The sequence below is a fragment of the Mobula birostris genome, chromosome 6, assembly GCF_030028105.1.
Source record: "Mobula birostris isolate sMobBir1 chromosome 6, sMobBir1.hap1, whole genome shotgun sequence".
Lineage (NCBI taxonomy): Eukaryota > Metazoa > Chordata > Chondrichthyes > Myliobatiformes > Myliobatidae > Mobula > Mobula birostris.
The window spans coordinates 54,544,717-54,566,782 of record NC_092375.1 but is presented as its reverse complement, the minus strand read 5'-3'; the positions used below and the strand labels follow the sequence as shown (position 1 = coordinate 54,566,782).

The window sequence follows — 22,066 nt, the reverse complement described above, 5'->3', positions numbered from 1 at the left end:
AGAGGTTGATGGATTCTTGATTAGTCAAGGCATGAATGGATACAAGGAGAAGGCAGGAGATTGAGGCCGAGAGGGAAAATGGATCAGCCATGATGAAATGGTGGGGCAGTCTTGATGGTCCAAATGGCCTAATTCTGCACCTATATCTTATGGTCTAAATTTAATTTCACACTTAATTTTTCCTCCTTTTCCATCACCTCTCATGTGTGGCTTAATAAAGCATGGAAGGAGAATCAAGGCATTTCTATTCACTTAATTTAGAATTTGGAACAAGATGTGAAAGGAACAGTAACATTTATAAAGTGGAGCTTGACAGATTGATGTATAGTTCAAGTTGGGCCAAATTTAGGGTAGTGAGTGCAGTTTTGGCAATTTTGTAAACATTCCCAGCACATGAGCAGAGGTGTATTATTTAAAATTGACTAATGTTATGAAGCATTTGTAACTGTGCCTATATTTTTGTGTATGTTGCTATTGGTAAAACAGACACAGAGACAGAAATTGTTAGAAATTGCCACCTTTTACCCTTGCAGGCATCAGGAAATTCAGGATTCTCACACTAAAATGCAGCTCTCTTATTTCCTGTACCTCTAAACATTGCCGCTGACTTTTGCAAAAATCATTACAATAAAAATTAAAGATTCTGCCTCCACCGCCAGTAGAGCAGTTATAGATTCAGACACTTGTCCACAAATTATTTATTCCGTCTGCTATTTTATTCATTAGATATTTCTACTAAAGTGAATAATTTCAAATTGGATTTTTCAGAAATATAATTTTGAAGTTGTTTTATTTTTACATGTTTCACTCCCCTCCATAAATTAATACAAATAGTTATGCTCCTGTAAGGGTTCACTCATGTGCAGCTGTATGAGGATATATCACCTGTTTAGCCAAAGCCTGCATCCACCTCTGGAATGGATATTCCCCTCGAGCTTTGTAAAGCTGTGAGCTACTTCCTTTGCAGAGCATGCAGTTCGAGGGGGATCTTACCCAACATCAGAATAAGGCTGGAGAAAGGAGGTTGAAGGATGAGACAGAGGCTTGCAAAGGGAGAATTACCCGTGGTTGGTGAGGAAATACAAGGAGTGGGGACAATATTGGACTGGTCAGTAGTGGATGCAGCCACAAAAGTATTCATAAACAATAGGGTATAATTGTTGTTGGGAATGTTCGATGTGGTTATTATTAAATCTGTTAATATCCTGAAGATATTAGCATTGATCACTACCTTAAACACTCAAAGAAGACCACAGATTCCTTAGACTATATAGTAAAGGTTTAGGTAAGTCTGGTTCTCTTTAAATCATGCTGAAGCAGGTGATAAATCTTTGATTCAGACGTTTCCTTGTGTGAGGGGACAATTTTCAGGCCTAATCTGCACAGAGCACTTTTCTGACTGTGACAGAAAGACATCACTCTGAATGTACTGCTCAATCTACACACAGTGAACCAAAGACCTGAAATTATCTGCAAGTGGGCATTCCACTGCAGAGTATACTTAATGGTCTTTAATTAGATTTGCGATAATACTTTGTGTAGTAATAGAACTTTGAACCCAACATCTTCAAGAGGGCGGAGCTTAGGAGGACGATGGCTCCTAACAGCGACTCCTCTGCTTACATCTTCAGAAACAGCTTTACTTCTACCTTTAGTATCCCTATTTTTTTCCTTTCAGGGTTCTTTTGAAGATCCTGACCCGGAGTTACATGCTAACTTCGGTTCTTTGCGGAAATGGGACCCGCTCTCGGGGTCTCATGTCTGGCCGCTATTCAATACGCCAAGGATGCAGCCTAGAAGACTTCAGAGTTCCAGGATTTTGTGGCTCTGGAGGTGGGCAGACTTGAGGTCGGTGCCACCGCAGAAAACTGGTGCGGCATGGGAGATGGAAAATCAAAAGCAGCAAGCTGGCTGCTGGCTGTGTGTCCAGAGACCCGAGTTCTTTGGGCACAGAGCTGGGAAGAAGCAACGCAACAGACTTTTAACAACAAAACAGCTCACTGGTTTATGGTATGCCTCCCCTCTCGCTGTGAAATGGGGACACCTCTTTTTCCCTTATTAGGGAGAGTAGCCTGTGGTAACTCGAATACCGGTGAACGAGTAGTCTTTGGGGTATTGCGTCTTTATTAATGTTTTGTTGCATGCTTGAGTGCTTGGTGGGAGGTGTCGTTGCTTTTTTGATGGTGGGGGAGGGGGGTCACTGCTTTGCTGCTGCTTATGCATGTGAAGGGGAGTTAGAGGACTTTGGGGTTCTAACATTTATCTGTCATTCATTCTATGGGGTACTCCTGTTTTCGTGGATGTTTGCAAAGAAAAAGAATTTCAGGATGTATATGGTATACATTTCTCTGACATTAAATTTACCTATTGATTCATAGAGTATTTGGCTGAACTTAAAACAAAATACTACAAGCTGCTGCCAATTTGAACTAAAACCTACAAATGCTACAAACATGGTCAAACCAGGCAGCATCAGAAAAAAAGTAGAAGGGTTTCAGCTGATGGCCTTTGTCAGACACTAAATTCACTTAAATATTGCCAGACTGTTAAATATTTGCATGTTTGACATACATTCATTCATAATCAAAATATTTCTGCAAGCACTTTCAATACCACCTCTTTAGTCAAGAAAGCACAGCAGTGTCTCCACTTCCTGAGGAGAATGAGGCAAGTAAGGTTCTTTCCTCCGCTCCATTCCAGCCAATTTTTACAGCAGTACCATTGAGAGGTACTGACCAGCTGTATCACCCTCTGGTATGGGAATTGCAAGACGTCTGAGCAGAAGACCCTAGAAAGAATTGCAAGGACTGCTGCAGGGATCATTGGGGTCTCTCTTCCACCCACCCAGGATATTTATCAGGAGTGATGCATACGCAGAGCCCTTAGCATTGTCAAGGATCCCTTCCCTATATCCGACAATCTCTTTGAACCCCTACCATCAGGCAGGAGGTACCGTAGCATTAGGACAAGGACTGTTAGGATGGTAAACAGCTTCCTCCCCCCAGGCTGTGAGATGACTGAACTCTCTGCTACCACCCAGGTCTAATCACTTATGAAGCACCAATACCAGTATACTATTTAATTTTTGATTTGTGTTTTAAATGCACCTTACGCTAAATGAAATTTACTGGAATATATTTTGTTATTTGTAACTTTATTTGTGATAATATTACTTTACGTGTTGTGTATGAGTTATATGTGCTGGGTCATGCACTTGCATCTGCGGGAATGTTGTTTGGTGGTATACACGTATATGGTTGACAATAAACTTGAACTTGAAGAAAGGTAGATGTACTTTAAACGGTATTTCCTCAAAGGAGAGCATTTTTTTAAAACTCTGCACTCTCCAAGTATGTAAGTATTAAAAAACAAACTACTAATGCTGGAAATCTGGAACTAAAAACAGAAAACGTTGGAAACACTCAGCAAGTCAGGCAGCATCTGTGGGAATTGAAACAGAGTTTACAGTTCAGGTGGAAGACACTTCATCAGAGCAAGGAAAGTGAGAAAAAGAAAACAATAGGAATATCTGTGTTAGGTTTAGGTCTGTGTTGCTGTGGGGATAAATTCAGGGCTGATGAAGAACAGGTGTTGCAAAAAGCAGGTCAGAGTGTGCTAATGGAGAGGAAAGAATGACGTGCCTGTATCACAGGTGGCTGAAAGCAAGAATGGTCAGTTCTGAAGTAGTCAGAGCAAGCAGTTTATGGGGAGTTGTAAAGTTCAATTTTGATCAGAAAGGCTACAACATGCCCAATGGAGGATGAGGTGCTGTCCTTCAATCTTGCATTGAGCCTCAGTGTAACAGTTCAGAAGGCCACAGACAGAGAAGTCAGACGAAAGCTGGATGAAGAATCCCACGAGAAAAATCTGCAGATGCAAGAAATCCAAAGCAACACACACAAAATGCTGAGGAAGGATCTCGCCACGAAATGTCAGCAGTTTACCCTTTTCCATAGATGCTGCCCGGCCTGCAGAGTTCCTCCAAAATTTTGTGTATGTTGCTGAAGAATTATGTTTGTTTTGTTTTTGCTGCAGAAGTAGTACATCAATAAAGACAAAAAATGTGTTGATACTCACTGTTGTCTTGTTTTCTTCCATTTCACCTAAAATTGATAACATACATTATTACCATTTTGATTGTAAACATGCTAATATCAGTCTGCAATCCCCCTCTCAGCCACCATTCCCTTCTGACCCCAGTATGATCACTGCCTATCTACTCTAAATCCTTGGTGTCAATCCTCTGATTGCCAAATGACACAGACTGCCCTCAGCTTCAGTCCAGGACAGCACAAGAAGAGAAGGGTATATCTCCGTTCAGTAATGCTTGAAGCTCGGAGTTTAAGATGGAGCCACAAATAAAACCATTGCTGACTTGTTGCACAAGAAATATATGGTAAACCAATCTTGACACACAAATTCAAATCTGTAATATTTAAAACTTTAATTAGATTGTGATGACACATAAGCACCCAAAATGATAACTATTCATCAGTTTTTAGAAGACGTTTCCTTGGTGATAATTCTAAAGTCTACACTTCTGCTTGATTGTAATGAGATGATTGCTCCAATTCACTGAAATCTGTTTTAACTCTTCTGCTCCATGATCACAAATGCCCTGATCCATGCCAACAAATTCCAATTATTCACATGGAGTGTGAAGGAATAAATGAAGGTAGAGCTTTGTCATCAGTCATAGCAAAAGGAAAAGCTTAACAGCCTTACATCTGGTGATAACCATATTTTAAAGTGTCACACATGCATGTTGCTTTTCATATTTGCATTCAAGGATGTCAAGTAAAAAACACCATACTGCTGAACAAGCTAGAACATTGCAAACAAATAAAAAATCTTCAGAAGTAATCTGCATTGTAGAAAAATTCAACACATACCTTCCAGTACATCTATTAGGAACAGCATATAAATATGCAGATACTTTATTATATGATGCATTGTGTGTGACTCAGTATGTAATAAACCTATGAGTTCTCACTGTCTACATCTTCATGGCATACTCTAACTTATGGCAATGCAATAACTTGGGAGACCTGCTAGTAATGACACAAGGAGGGGAAAGAACATCAAACGGAACATAAAATGCAGAAAGACTCAAATGGATTTTTTTGGTGACTGCACGATTTTTGTTCATTTCACTTTAAATCAATTCGGAGTTGACATGGATACACTCCAGAAAGCCTTTCATAATTATATTCCCTTTGACAATTCCAATTAAATTATAAATCAAGTAGCTTAGTGAAAGGAATTTAGTAGACAGATATACTGTAGATGCTAAATGGCCTCAAACACTAAACGCTCCTATGTTCAAGAACCTTCCCTTAGTACTTCTGAAAGGTAAACTCAACCCAAATTAATGAAGGTTAAGTTCAATTACAATGCAGCACGTTTCTATGAAGTAACTATTTCTTGTTGGAGAGAAGCCAAGTTAAGTCAAAAGAAAAGGTAAAACAAAGTCCCATTATAGTTAGGGTCATAGAAATCTGTTATTATGTATTTCTGTGAAACACAGAAAATACTAGATGAACTCAACAGGTCAGTAATCTATAAGATATCAATAAGCTTGAAAGAATGCAGAGAAAATTTATGAGGATGTTGCCAAGACCTGGGTGATAGGGAAAAGTTGAATAAGTTATAACCTTATTCTGTGGAGCACAGGAGAATAAGGGGAGATCTTATAAAGAAAAACATTGGGAGGGGGGTTAATTAGATAGGGTGAATACATGCAGACTTTTTCTCCTAGTGTTGGGTAAGACTACAACTGGAGATCATAGGTTTAGACTGAAAGGTGAAAGATGATATACTTAAGAGGAATCGAAGGGAAAAACATCTTCACTCAGAGGATGGTGAGTGTGTGGGTTTAATGTTAAATTTAAGAGAAGTTACATTAGAAACATGGATGGGAGGAGTTTAGTCCATTAGCAGATAGATGGCGCTAGGCAGAAGATCAGATTGTTATGTACTAAATGGGCCAAAGGCCTGTTTCTATGCTTGCAGATAGATGGCGCTAGGCAGAAGATCAGATTGTTATGTACTAAATGGGCCAAAGGTCTGTTTCCATGCTGTAGTACTCTGTCAATTATGTCAGGCAGAACCTATCGAGAGAAATAAACTGACATTTCGAGCGGAGTCCTTTCGTGAGCCCTAATGAAGGGTCTCAGCCTGAAAACTATTCATTTCCCTCCTTAGATGCTGTCTGACCTGCTGAATTCCTCTAGCATTTTGTGTGTTGCTCAAGATCTCTTATATCTGTAGAATCTCTTGTGCCTCCGAGACTTCTGTTCAGTAGGTTGTTCATTGACTTGCTTGCTATTCTGGAGGATGGACCATTATACAAGATTTTTTAGTGGTTTGATCACTGAGCAGCCTCAACTTTCTCCCCTGAAATCAATGCTACATCATTCTTTCCAGAAAGAAGTGAATGTATTTGCAGTTTGTATTGCATGCCACTTATCATCCTGATCTAAATGTTTTGGACTAGTGTAAAAGGTAGTGGCAATGGGTATTGGTAGAACCTGTCAGACAATTTTAAAACTTGCTTAAGTGCCACTCTGATGGGATTTTCAGTACTATCTCCAATTTTTCACTTCCTTCCATATATCATCTGTTTTTTTATCTGTTCTGTCTGTCATCTATAATATTTCTAAACAAAATTCATGAACACGTTCCATAAAATGAATTTTGCATGGTGTGGTTGGGTTTTCATGGGACCAAACTAATTGGCGTAGTAGCTGGGTGATGACCACAAGGCTGAATAGTTTCTAACTACTTCCAGAGTTTACTAGAACTAGCCCTAATTACATATCATTGCCAATCTCACCTCCAGGCATGAAGTTAAAAGCCCCAAGCCTCAAATCATAATTATTTTTCTTAACTTTAACAGCTGCTGGGAAACTCTAAAGGAATGCTGCCTTTTAAGGATTATTGACCATCTAGGCCAATATATAATATTGACTCAGCTGGCAAATATATAATTATCATAAGCAAAATATAATTTGCCTTTGAAATGAATGCAAATGTTTGGAAGGCATACCTCAGATGACGACATAAAATGCTGTTTCAAAATAAATCTCGTGGATGTGTGGAAGGGCAATGTTGCCCTTAAACCATTGCATAGACCTTGTAGAAGCAAAGTCCCATCTTCATAGAGGACCCCCTCCAATGATTTAAGCAGCAGAAACATGCTAAGTAGGAAAAACTCAGAATAAATAGCATAAATCAACACTGGTGTCACACGAGGCAGTGTGGATCATCAGCAGCAATAGAAATGTACACCTCTATAATCTGTCATTTACAGCCCCACATATCCTTTACATCTACCATTACTACCTCGACTGTCAATCGAGTTGGGAGTGCAGATAAAGAGCACCAGTGCACATAAAAGTGGTTAAGATGCAACAGAGGACTGCAAGTGCCCTAAACACTGAAAGCAGTGATCTCTCACACAACAGATGGGATCCAAACACTACAGTGTTTTGCCCCAGATTGTCAGGTAATGTGATGGACAATGAAATATCTAATTGGGGAGGTATACCTGCATCCTCAGTGATAGTGGGGCTTAGCATGTGAGTGCTAAGGATAATGCGGAAGCATTTAGAAATGTGCAGCTGTAAGTGTTGAGTGGAGAGTTGTCTTGGTTTCTTCCTGGGATGTCCATCATCAGAGAAGCCAATCATCTGCTAATGTGATTCACTCCATGCAATATCAAAAAAAAAATGGCTGACAGCACCAGATACAGCAAAGGCTATGCAAATGTACATCCCAGTTGTAGTCCCAAGGACCTGCACACCAGAAATATCTATGCCTGGAGCCAAGCTGTTCCAATACAATCACACCATCGACATCTACCGGGCAATATGGAAATTTGTTCAGTCGGTCCTTCTCTCAGTCATGAGGGAAAGTATCACCAACAGTACCATCGAGTGACATTTACTGATGAATAACCTGTTCACTGATTCCCAGCTTGGCTTTTGTCAGAAGCAGTGGAATTCAGATTTCAGAACAGCCTGACCCATGTCTACCTGTATACAAAATTCCGGAAGGCAGAGACAGAGTGGACAGACAGCACCACTTTCCTTGGGTGACAATACCAGAGGTAGAGTGAGCGGAGGAAAGTTTAGGGAAGATGTCAGAGGGAGTTTTTTTGTACACTGAGAATGGTGGGTGGTTGGAACACACTGCTAGGGATAGTGATAATGGCTGATACAATAGGGACATTTAAGAGACTCTTAGATTGGCATATGAATGTAATAAAAAAATGGAGGATTATGGACTGTGTAGAACAGAAGGAATAGAATGATTGTGAAGTAGATTTATGCTGGTCAGCACAACGCCATGGGCCAAAGGGACTATACTGTGCTTTACATCCTTTGCTCAACATTCAATTTGCTTATTCAATGTCAAAATTCTACCTGTCTGTTCATATTTCAGCATTATGATTGATGCGGGTGATCCCAATAGTCTGGTACCTATTGTTTTGTTCTCTAGAGTTGCAGTTCGTTTTGTATGCAGTTCTGTTTTGTACGAACATCACTTCCAGTTCGTAAGCTGTTTTTACATCATTTCCTGCATGGGATAATTTGGCTTTCTACTTGAAGCACACATGGTAGAAAGATCTCCATCTGCATCCACTCTTTATCTGCCCTTGGAACAGCAATATCTGGGAGTCTTAAGTTTTCTTAATATTGGTCAATGTTAGGTAGATGTAGGAAGTATTATATTTATCACTAATAAGCTAGCCACATGGTCACACTGGTCTACACTGCATAGCGATGGAATGTTACATGTGTGGATTACCTTGGTTAACACTAATCATGAGAATAATCGATAATATTGGTATACTCAGGCATGTGACAATTCTGTATTAAATCTGACATGTTTAACTTTCTGCAGTTTCGCAAGTTTTTCCTCATTAAAAACCCTGTAGAACACTTCCGTCTTGGATGATTTTTGGGAAGGTGTTTAAGACCATAAGATATAGGAGCAGAGTGAGACCATTTAGCCCATCAAGACTGCTCTACCATTTCATCATAGTTGATCCAATTTTCTTCTCAGACCTAATCTCCTCCCTTCTCCTGGTATTCCTTCATGCCCTGACCAATCAAGAATCCATCAAACTCTGCCTTAAGTATACATAAAGACTTGACCTCCACAGCTGCCTGTGGTAAAGAATTCCACAGATTCACCACTCTCTGGCTAAAGAAATTTTTCCGTATTTCCATTCTAAAAGGATGCCCCTTTATTCTGAGACTGTGTCCTCTGGTCTTAGAGTCTCCACCACAGGAATCATCCTCTCCACACCCACTCTATCAAGGCTTTTCCCCATTCGATAGGTTTCAATAAGGTCACCCCTCTTTGATGCCCTGCCAAAATTTGTACATAAACACTGCAAGGGCAGTAAACCTATTATGTAGTAGACACTAGTAAATGGGGACAAGTTTGAAGTGAGCCCTTCTTTTGCTATAAAGATTTAGCTGATTATCATAACAACTTGCATACTTGCATTTAAGGAACACCTTTAATAGAGCAAAACTGCTCACACTTCCCAGGAATCTTGCCAAGCAACAAGTGAAGATGGTAGGACGGTGACCGAAGGCTTAAACAGCATCTCAGAAGAGGAAGAAGGAATTTTAAAAAGGACTAGAGAGGGATCTAGAATCTCCTTTCTGATCCTTCCTGCACATTTCATCTTATTTTAAGATATTGCTCAAAATCAAACCCTTCCCCCCAAGCCTTGGGTAACATGTCACACAAACTTCATTTATAGTGAAATGGAGCTCAGAAATGCAGGTGGTTATTGAAGCCTGCTGTACCTCTCTGACAGCTATTGACCCTACCCCATTTAACTACAGTATCTGGTATAGCTGCAGGTGGCAGTGTTTTGGGGATTGCCACATGAATGACAGTACTGAAACATGAGCAAACAATTGCAAATAACTAAGCTGCAATTGCAGATTCCAGCCACTAGGTGTAACTGTGGAGCAATACACAGAAAATGCTGGAGCAACTAATTTGGTCAGGGCCCTCTCTCACTATTTCTCTCTCCTCCCACACCCTTATGACCCATCCATCACCTCCCTCTGATTCCCATCCACCCCTTTATTCCACGGTCCACTGAATTCTCCTTTCCGATTTTTCTTCAGTCTTTCACCTCTTCCACCTAGCATCTCACTACTTTTCACACTTCAGAAACTTTGATTCAGGGATTCTACTTCCAGTGAAAAAGTAGTGCATTCAGTAATACATACTTACCATGGAGAATGTCATAGACACTAGGGAATTCAGGGAAGAGAATAATCATATCCTGAAACATAATTACGAAAGGTGAGCTATTGCCATTCTTGAGGGATTAGATAAATCCCAAGGGCCCTATCGAGTGTACCTTAGGACATTGTGGAAGGATGAGAAGAACATGCAGAGGCCCAGCAGAGATATTTATATCATCTTTAGCCATGGGTGAGGTATTGGAAGACTCAAGGATGATTAAAGGTGTGATATTAATTAAGGAATGATTGGCCGGTGAGCCTAACACAGGGGTGGGCAAGTCACCAGCAGTGAATCTGAGAGATAGGGTCTATCTGTATTCCGAAAGGCAATGATTGATTAAGAAAAGTTAACCTGCCTTTTTGCGTGAGAAATTGTATCACACTAATTCGAGTTTTTTTTTAAATATTTGACTAAAAGGATTGACAAGGGCAGGGTAGTAGATGATGCCTACATGGACTTTAGCCAAGCTTTAGACAAGATCCTTTCTTGTAGATTGGTCCAGAAAGTGAGATTGCATAGAATCATGGGATGTTGGACACAAAATTGGCTTTGAAGGAGTTGGAGAGGCAGAAGGTGGTACTAAAGTAATGTTTTTCAGATTAGGCTAGCGTGCAGCAGGGATCAGTGCTGGGTCCACTGTTACTTGTCAATCATATTCAGGATTGGAATAAAAATGTAGGTGGCATGATTAGTAGTTTTACAAACGACACCAAACATGGTGATTGCAGAACTGGAGATCAACTGGAAAAGTAGGCAAAGGAATGCAGATGGAACTTAATTAGATGAGTACAAGGTGTTGCAGTTAGGGAGTTAAATCAGCTGTTGTGGAGGGCTTACACAAAAAAAAAATGACCGGGCCTTGGGGAATGCTCTAGAACAGACAGACCAAGGGATACAAGCCCATAGTTTCTGGAAAGTGGCAATTGTGATAGCCAAAATGGTGATAGAGGCATATGACATGCTTGGCATTTCCATAATGTTAATGGAAGTGAGTACAAGAGTCAGGACCACAAACATGAGAAATCCAAGGCAACACACACAAAATGCTGGAGGAACTCAGCAGGTCAGGCAGCATCTATGGGAATGCATAAACAGTCGACCTTTCAGGACAAGACCCTTCATCAGGACTGGAAAAAAAAATAAGTCAGAGTAAGAAGGTGGGAAGAGGGGAGGAAGAAGTACAAGGTGGTAGGTGATAGGTAAAACTGGGTTGGGGGAAGAGGTGAAGTAAAAAGCTGGGATGTTGATTGATGAAAGGGATAAAGAATTGAATGTCATGTTCAGAATCAGTATTAGGTTTATTATTACCGGCAGGGGACATGAAATTTGTTAACTTAGCAGCCGCAGTTCAATGTAATACATAATATGGAAGGGAAAAAATAAATAAAATAAAGATAATAATAATAATAAACAAGTAAATCAATTACAGTATACGTATATTGAATAGATTTTTAAAAATATGCAAAAAAAGAAATACTCTATATTAAAAAAAGTGAGGTAGTGTCCAAGGGTTAAATGTCCATTTAGGAATCGGATGGTAGAGGGGAAAAAGCTGTTCCTGAATCGCTGAGTGTGTGCCTTCAGGCTTCTGTACCTCCCACCTGATGGTAACAAGGGCATGCACTGGGTGCTAGAGGTCCTTAATAATGGATGCTGCCTTTCTGAGACACCACTCCTTGAAGATGTCCTGAGTACTTTGTAGGCTAATACTCAAGATGGAGCCGACTAGATTTACAACCCTCTGCAGCTTCTTTTGCTCCTGCGTAGTAGCCCCCACCCCACCCCCCCCCCATACCAGACAGTGATACAGCCTGTCAGAATGCTCTCCATGGTACATTTATAGATGTTTTTGAGTGTGTTTGTTGACATGCCAAATCTCTTCAAACTCTTAATGAAGTATAACCACTGTCTTGCCTTCTTTATAACTACATTGATATGTTGGGACCAGATTAGATCCTCAGAGATCTTGACACCCATGAACTTGAAACTGCTCACTCTCTTCACTTCTGATCCCTCTATGAGGATTGGTATGTATTCCTTTGTCTTGCCCTTCCTGAAGTCCACAAGCAGCTCTTTCGTCTTGCCTTGATATTGAGTGCCAGGTTGTTGCTGCAGCACCACTCCACTAGTTGGCATATCTCACTCCTGTACACCTTCTCATCATCACCTGAGATTCTACCAACAATGGTTGTATCATCAGCGAATTTATAGATTGTACTTGAGCTATGCCTAGCCACACAGTCATGTGTATACAGAGAGTAGAGCAGTGGGCTAAGCACACACCCCTGAGGTGCGCCAGTGTTGATAGTCAGCGAGGAGGATATGTTATCACCAATCTGCACAGATTGTGGTCTTCTGGTTAGGAAGTCGGGGATCCAATTGCAAAAGAAGGTACAGAGGCCCAGGTTCTGCAACTTTTCAATCAGGATTGTGGGAATGATGGTATTAAATGCTGAGCTATAGTCGATGAACAGCATCCTGAAATAGGTGTTTGTGTTGTCCAGGTGGCCTAAGGCTGTGTGGAGAGCCATTGAGATTGTCTCTGCTGTTGATTTATTGTGGCGATAGGCAAATTGCAATGGGTCCAGGTTCTTGCAGTTATATGGGATGTTGGTGAGGCTGTATATGGAATATTGTGTGCAGTTCTAGTCACCATACTACAGGAAGGATGTGATTAAGCCAGAGGAGGTGCAGAAAAGATTCTCAAATATGCTGCCAGAACTGGAAGGCTTGAGCTACAAGAAGAGACTGGTTCTGTATTCCCTGGAACAATGGTCACTGAGGGGTGACCTTAAAAATATTTTATAAAGTCATGGCACATAGATAAGGTGGATGGTTATAGTCTTTATCCTAGGGTAGATGAGTCTAAAACCAAAGGGTATAGATTTAAGATGAAAGGGGAAAGATTTAAACCGGACTTGAGGACAAAGTTTTTCCAACAGGAGGTGATAGGTATATCGAACAAGCTGCCAAAGACATGCCAGAGGTGGGTACAACTAGAACATTTAAAAGACATTTGTTCAGGTACATTGATAGGAAAGGTTTAGAAGGATGTGGACTAAATAGAAGCAAATGGGATTTGCTCAGGAAAGTACTTTGGTCAGCATGAACAGGTTGGGTTAAAGGGCATGTTTTGGCACGGCAACTCCATGAATCCAAATACTTTGGAAAAGTCAAAACAATTAAAATATGCTATTAATTAAAAACAAATTGAATATATAATTGAGCAAATAAATGACTTGAAGTTCCTATGCCATTTCCAAAAGGGAGCAAATTCAGTGTTCAGATGCTCCAGTGGATGGAACTGCCAACTTTGTGCCTTGCACATTCGCACAGGAATTCAAAGCTAGGGGCACAAACACAAAACCACATGTTGCTCAGTTTTCAAAGATTCAAGATTCAAAAAACTTTATTGTCATTCTAACCGTACATCAACTCTGCAGGGCAGAATGAGACAGCGTTTCCCAGGAGCAGTGCAATCATAACATAACAAATGCAACACTAAATAATAAACATAACAATAAATAGTAAAACACAACAGCCACATATCAGTTAAAATCAAGTTATAAGTGTCCAGTTCAAGTTAAAAGTGTCCAAAGCAGAGTCAGATAGAGCAGCTATTTAGCAGTCTGACTGCCTGTGGGAGGAAGCTGTTTAGTAACCTTGTGGTTTTAGTTTTGATGCTCCTGTAACATTTGCCTGATGGCAGAAGAACAAACAGTTCATGGAGAGGGTGTGAGGGGTCTCTAATGATGTACCGTGTTTTCTAGAGGCATCGACTCTGAAAGAGGTTTTGGACAGAAGGTAGGGAGACCCCAATAACCTTCTCTGCTCCCCTAACCACCCTCTGCAAGGCTTTTTTGTCAACAGCACTGCAGCTGGAGTACCAGGTTGTGATGCTAAAGGTCAGCACACTCTCAACCATGCCTCTGTAGAATGTAGTTAAGATGTTAGTGGGGAGTGATGCTTGTTTAAGCTTCCTCAGAAAGTGCAATCTCTGCTGGGCCCATTTCACAATCCCAGTGGTGTTCCTGGACCAGGTGAGATTGTCTGAGATCTGCACCCCAAGGAACCTGATGTTTTCCACTCTCTCCACTGTGGAGCCACTGATGCTGAGGGGTGTGTGCTCAGGCTGAGACCGTCTGAAATCGATCATCATCTCCTTGGTTTTGGTAACATTAAGCATCAAGTTGTTATCCCTGAATCAGCTCTCTAGGTGTTTGACCTCCTCCCTGTACATTATTTCATCATTTTTGCTGATGAGCCCCACCACTGTGGTATCATAAGCAAATTTAATGATCAGGTTCTCCTTGAATCTGGCTGCACAGTCATGCGTTAGCAGTGTAAACAGCAATGGGCTAAGCACACAGCCTTGTGGGGATCCAGTGCTCAGTGTGATGGAGTCAGAGATGTTCCTGCCAACACAGACTCTCTGTCAAGAAATCCAGAATCCAGCGACACATGGCAGTGCTAAGGCCAAGCAGTGACAGTTTCTCCACTAGTCTCTGCGGGATGATGGTATTGAACGCTGAACTGAAATCAATGTACAGGATTCTGGCATAAGTGTCTTTGTTGTCCAAGTGAGAGAGAACTGTGTGCAGTGTGGTGGATATTGTGTCCTCCGGAGAGCGATTTGGACGATAAGCAAACTGTAGAGGATCCAGCGATGAGGGGAGGCTGGCTGTGATATGAGGCTTGACAAGCCGTTCAAAACATTTCATCACTATGGGGATCAGGGCAACGGGACGGTAATCATTCAGACAGGCTACAACTGATTTCTTTGCTACAGGGATGATTGTGGAGGTTTTGAAGCATCTGGGGACAATGGCTTGACTAAGGGAGATGTTGAAAATGTCTGTCAGGACATCTGCTAATACATCAGCACATTCCTTGAGCACACGTCCAGGGATGTTGTCGGAACCTTCCACTTTCCGTGGGTTGACCCTGGCAAGGGTCCTCCATGTTTGTTCTGGATCAATGATTGGAGCCAGCTGGTCAGATGGTAAAAAGGGACTGGCTCTCCCCCTTGCTGTAGTGTTTGATGCTTCAAAGTTACAGAAGATGTAGGTGCACAGCTGTATACATAAATATAGGAATAGAGAGCCATGATAAATCCTTAGGGTAATCCAGACATAATGAAAAGACCATAAGACATTGGAACAAAATTTAGCCATTTAGCCCATTGAGTCTGCTCTGCCATTTTATCATGGCTGATCCATTTCCCTCTCAACCACATTCTTCTGCCTTCTCCCTTCTCCCTGTAACCTTGCCTATCCTGACTAATTAAGAACCTATGAACCTCCACCTTCAATACACCCAGTGACTTAACCTCCACAGCTGCCTGTGGCAACGAATTCCACAAACTCACCACCCTCTCCTCATTACCATTCTAAATGGACGCCCCTCTATTCTGAGGTTGTGCCCTCGGGTCCTAGACTCTCCCACCATTGGACATATCCTCTCTAAATCCACACTATCTATACTTTTCAGCAAGCAATCTGTTTCAATGAGGTCCTCCTTCATTCTTCTAAGTTTAGTTATTTATTGAGATATAGCACAGAATGGGACCTTCTGGCCTTTCAAGCCACTCTGCCCAGCAATACCCCGACTTAACTGTACCCTAATCATGGGACAATTTACAATAGCCAATTAATCTACCAACTGGTATGTCTTTGGACTGTGGGAGGAAATTGGAGCACCCAGAGGAAATCCACACAGTCATGGGGAGAACCTGCAAACTCCTTACAAGCAGTGGCAGGAATTGAACTCAGGTCACCTGTAATGTAAAGGATTGTGTTAACCACAACACTACAATGCCACCCCAAATTTCAGCAAGTAAAAGCCTAGAGCCATCAATCGCTCTTCATAAGACAAACTTTCATTCCTGAAATCATTCTCGCAAACCTCTTTTGAATCTTCTTCAATGTCAGCACATCCTTTCTTCAATAAGGGGGTCCAAAACAGCTCACACAATGCCCCGAGTGAGGCCTCACCAGTGCCTTATAAAGCCTCAACATTACACCCTTGTTTTTATATTCTAGTCCTCTCGAAATAAATGTAAACATTGCATTTGCCTTCCTCATCACTGACTCAACCTGAAAATTAACCATTAGGGAATCCTGCATGAGGACTCGCAAGTCCCTTTGCACCTCGAATTTTTGAATTTTCTCCCCACTTTGAAAATAGTCTATGCTTTTATTCCTTCTACCAAAGTGCATGGCCATGCACTTCCTGACACTGTATTCCATTTACCACTTCTTTGGCCATTTTCCTAATCTGTCCAACTCCTTCTGCAACCACTCTACTTCCTCAACATTACATGTGCCTCACCCATCTTCATATCATCCACAAACTTGACCACAAAGCCATAAATTCCACCATGTAAATCAATGACATAAACAAAAAAGGAAACGGTCCCAACACCGACCCCTGTGGAACATTACTGGTCACTCTCAGCCAATCAGAAAAGGCTCGGCTCCCTTTATTCCCACTCTTTGCCTCCTGCCAATGTTCTATACAAGCTCATATCTTTCCCGTAATACCCTGAGATATTATCTTATTAAGCAGCCTTATGTGCAGCACTTTGTCAAAGGCCCTCTGAAAATCCAAGTACACACCATCCACTGATTCTCCTTTGTCTGTCCTGCTTGTTACTTCCTCAAAGGGCTTTGTCAAGCAAGATTTTACCTTTAGGAAACCAGGCTGACTTTGACCTATTTTACCACATATCTCCAAGTAACCTGAAACCACATCCTTAGCAATCAACTCCAACATCTGCCTTCCTCCCTTCTTGGAGTGATATTTGCAATTTTCCAGTCCTCAGGAACCATTTCAGAATCTAGTGATTTTTGAAACATCATTACTAATGCCGCTACAATCTCCTTAGCTACCTCCTTCAGAACCCTGGGGTGTAGTCCATCTGGTCCATGTGACCTTTCCATTTCCCAACTACCTTCTCCTAGTACTGTAATAGCAACTGTTCTCACTCCTGCCCTCTGACACTCTTGAACTTCCAGCATATTGCTAATGTCTTCCACAGTGAAGACTGTTGGAAAACAGTACCCAGGGCATGCTCTTTTCTCACTGCTACCAGGTAGGAGGCACAGAAGCCAGAAGGCACACATTCAGCGATTCAAGAACAGCTTCTTCCCCTCTGCCATCCAATTCCTAAATGGACATTGCACCCTTGAACACTACCTCACTTTTTAAATATATATTATTTCTGTTTTTTTGCACAATTTTTAAGCTATGCAATTGATTTACTTATTTATTACTATTATTTTTTTCTTCTTCTATATTATGTATTGCATTGAACTGCTGCTGCTAAATTAACAAATTTCACAACACATGCCGATGGTAATAAACCTGATTCTGATTCTGAAAATACTTATTCAGTTCATCCACTACTTCCTTGTACCTTATTACTACATCTTCAGTGTCATTTTCCAGTGGTCCAATATCTATTCTTGCCTCTCTTTTACTCTTTATATCTGAAAAAAAACCTTTGTTATCCTCTTTGATATTGAAGGTTAGCCTACCTTCATAGTTCATCTTCACTCCCTCCCCCATAGATTTTTAGTCACCTTCCATAGATTTTTAAAAGTTTCCCAATCCTCTAACTTCCCATTAATTTTTGCTTTTTATTATGGTCTCTCTTTTGCTTTAAGTTGGCTTTGACATCCTTTGTCAGAGACAGTTGTGTCATCCTGTCTTTAGAATACGACTTCTTCGGGTGTATCTATCCTGCACCTTGCAAATTGCTCCTAGGAATTCCGGTCATGGCTGCTCTGCTGTCATCCCTGGTAGTGTCTCCTTCCAATCTACTTTGGCTAGCTCCTCTCTCATTTCTTGGTAATTCCCTTGACTCCGCTGTAATACTGATAATCTGACATTGAAGAAAAGCCATTACAGGTGGCTCTGACTACCACAGAATATAAAAGAATGAATGAATCAAGGAAAATATTGCCTGGCATTACAAGAGAAGGAAACAGTATGGCCAAAAGCTAAAAAAAAAACTTTGAGAAGCAAGAGGAGGGATAGTCTACCACTGTTAGGTGGAACTTCAGAAAGAGACCTAAAACTGATAGCAATTTTCAATACATTTTGAAATAGTTTTATCAATGTCAATTTTAACATGCCCTCACTTGGTCACAATTGCCAAAGTATTGCTTTATTTCAAGTAACTAGACAGGGAACTGTGCAGTATTTAATTGCAGTATTGAGAACATTTAAATTGCATTTATATTTATAACCATGCCAAAAAAGATCAGTTCCTTTACTCGTTTCCTTCAGACTTGTTTAATTGAGTCATTCTTAGTGACTACGTCACTTGTCCGATAAATTTCTCAAATTCAAAGAAAGTGTATAAATAGGCGTATAATGTGGACTTCTTCGATAATTCATAAATTATTTTCATTGGGTAACAGTACCAGGTATTGAACTGAAATGATAGTCTGGTAATTTCAGGAAGTTACTTTGAAGTTCCAATAGTTTACAGAGCGCATGTATGGGGGAGGGGGGTGGTGGGTGCATTTTTCAATTTTTGTCCCTGCATTTGGCTAGAAGATTGTGTGTAGTTGAACTCATAGAATCACAGAATGACACAATATACATTGAGACATTCTGTCCATTGTTGTCACACTGCAGAGTAATGACAGTAATCTCATTCCTTGCTCTTTCCCCATACCACTGTCATTTGTTTCAATAAAGTATTTTCCAACTTTGCTTTTGGATGTTACACTTGAACCTGATTCTACTACCCTCTGAAGTACTACTACTACGCCGTCGACTCAGGCCTAGGGGGCCGGCGTCGGGCAACTATTACTAGTAGTTGTAGTCGTACCCTCTGAAGTAACATATCCCAAATTACAACATTGTCTCTCTCATCACTTCAACCTTAAACCTGTGCTGTCCGGACTCTGCTACCTCAGGAATATGTACTTCCATTTGCTATTGAACCTGCTCATGACCTTGACCATCGTTGTTTTTATACTTTTTTTTTAAACAATGGTTTCTTTGAAGAAAGCATCTATAATATTTCCCTTCTAAGGATTGGAAGAATACAATTTCCATAATTGACATGCACCTTCCCTAACATCAGTAACTTATGATTCATCTCATGTGAATGGGATGATTCTTCTTGGTGATCATCAACCTCCGTTATTGTTTGTAATTGCATCCAATGTTACTGGTTAACCCTCTTTTACTGCTATAAAGACAGTACATTACCTTCAGTGAAATCCACCCTTCCTTCAATTGCCACCTCACTATTTATAGATTGATAAACGTAACCGGGTGACCGTTGAATATCATTTTTTTTATTGTTAAAGTGCAATTATGTATTCACCTTGGTAATGCTAAAATAGCTGCCTGTGTCTTTAAGAGAAAATGGTGATGTCATTTTGCATGGGTGGAGTAGAACGAAGAGTTGCCATACTCTAGAAATGATGATGTTCAAATGCTTTTCCCAGGTTTGGTGAGGAAAGATTTTCACGAGTAAATTGATCAGCGCTGGATAACGTGATTGCGAAGATCCTTAATTGGCCTACTAGTGTGAGCGAGGAGAACTCATTTCAAGGTCTAGCCTATGTGTGTTTGGAGGTTAAGCACGTGTGTGCCAAAATTTGTCAGTACCGTATTGGTTTTGTATATTTTGTTTAGTTATTTTCATACTGCATACGTAACAAGGGTGTGGTCCAAAGTTAAACTGAGATTGTAATAGCGTGAACTGTTTTGTCATTTTTATTTTGATCCCCTCTTTCTCAAATGCAACATCTAAACAGATAAAGGAATTTAAGACTGGAATAAGTATTTGTTGTCCTGCATTTGTATTTTTCCCCAGGCTATGTAAAAAGAAATTGATCTCTCTCTTCACTCTTAATTAACCTAGAAAGAGAGCTCTCTCTGTAAATGCCTTTCCTGCTATGCTGGGAGTGGTAATTGGGTCTCTGGACCTATGAAGTCACAGCTCTACCGGTTGCACCGCAGCTCCACTCCTATTCCTTGAATTTTTCTATAACTACTCTTAATCAACCTGCTAATGCTTAGATGGTGAGTCAATAGGGAATCACTGGTTAGCAACAACGCACGTGAAAGCTGTGGTGTCTAATCTGCTGCTCCCTCACAGGCTGAGTCAGCATATTCTGGCAGTGAAGTTAAAAAAAAAGCCAGTGTAACCATGAGAGTAAGTACTAAGTGACTCATTTTGCGAAGTCAAATAATAAGCAGTAAGGATGTCAGAGGAATTTTGCTGTACAAGTTCAAAGGTCCCTGAAGGTGATGGTACAGGTGGGGATAGGGACTCTGTTTGCTCACTGTGTTCCCCAGCACTCGATCTCAAACTGCTCCCTCCTTTGTTGGGCTAGTATGTTCTTGTGATTTTCCCAAATATACTTCTTGTATACTAGATACTTCACCACATCTGAAAAGTGGGAAAAAGGCTAATAAACTTATTTCCAATTTCCTCTCCTTTTTACATATTATTTCAAACATCCTATAATACAGTTTCATAGGTGCAACCACCCTCTAACAGCTTAAGTGGCTGTTTATCACCCATGAAACTAGACAGACTATGGGTTACTTACTTGACTGTAACAAATATTAGAACCCATTTTTGTCACCCTTTAGCTTTGACACACTTAAACCTTCCAGCACAGGATCTCATCAATTTTCTTTTAATTTGAGCACCTTGACAACTGGCTTGGTTGATTATACTCCAAACTGGCATTGCTCAGAAATTTAACATGAATCATATCCCAAGATATTTCATGTAATTAGTGGTATTTCACTTTCATTCATCTGCTAAGTTCTCATGAGAATTTTAACACTACTGTACATCATTAAAAAATTCATTTTCTTTATCATGGCATATGCGGTAAGTTTCTACGATTACTGTATAGCAAGCATAGCATTTCCATGCTGTAATTCAAAGTTTAAAAAGTTCGAAGTATATTACCAAAGTATGTATACATTATACAACCTTGAGATTTGTCTCCTTACAAGCAGTCACAAAGCAAAGACACCCCCAAAAGAACTCATTAAAACAGACCACCAAATACCCAGTGGGCAGAGAGAAAAAAATTCATGCAAACAATAAGAGTCAGCAAATAGCATTCAGAAATGAAGTTTTATGAACAACATGAAACAAGGCATCACTGCAGCTGGCCACAGCCTCAGTTCATTGTAGAGCCTAGTAAATGTTGTGGGACCACAGATGTGAAGCCAGCCACCCTTGCAGACAGAGCAGGCCACAGCCTGAGTTCAATACAGAGCTGAGTAAACATTGCGAAGCAGTGAGCACAGCTGGCCTGTCCCTTGCCTCCGGTCCCAATACCTGACCTTTTCAATTGTATAAGTCAATTATATGAAGCCACACTTACCCAATTCTTTATTACCTTCCTTTCTGTAAAGAAAGAAAAAGAGAATTAAAATAACTCTCATGCTAGCTTTCATTTCAATCATTTCACTTCTTTGTTCAAGACACCATTTTAATCTTGAAAGATTATTAATTGGGTTTAAAATGTTGAATAAAGGAATTAATTGGTTCGCTATGTAAATTGGGACTACCAGTTATAGCAAATAAGAGCCATTCATGTACATGTATTCATTTTAGGTATATAGATTGTCTTTACTTTGTAAATTGAAGAATTATTCTTTCAAGGGGCATAAATCTGAAATGGAGTATGAACCAGAAAGGAGTTAATCTAAAGTGCTGCTGAAAAAGAAGATATTGAAAAGCCTTTTCAATAGTAGGCAAGGTAGCAAATTGGAAGTGTTATGAAGTAAC

General features: G+C 40.4%; 1 protein-coding gene across 1 annotated transcript in view; it reads right to left on the bottom strand.

Annotated features, from left to right (window-relative positions):
- The window catches only part of LOC140199065 (uncharacterized), a 75,818-nt gene that overhangs the window by 3,304 nt on the left and 50,448 nt on the right, over nucleotides 1-22,066 (bottom strand). Inside the window, exons 2-3 of the mRNA XM_072260513.1 lie at nucleotides 21,660-21,682; nucleotides 4,078-4,103 (exon numbers count right to left, since the gene is read on the bottom strand). Of these exons, the coding sequence (XP_072116614.1) occupies nucleotides 4,078-4,103; nucleotides 21,660-21,682 (49 nt within the window). The remainder of the gene's footprint in view (nucleotides 1-4,077; nucleotides 4,104-21,659; nucleotides 21,683-22,066) is intronic.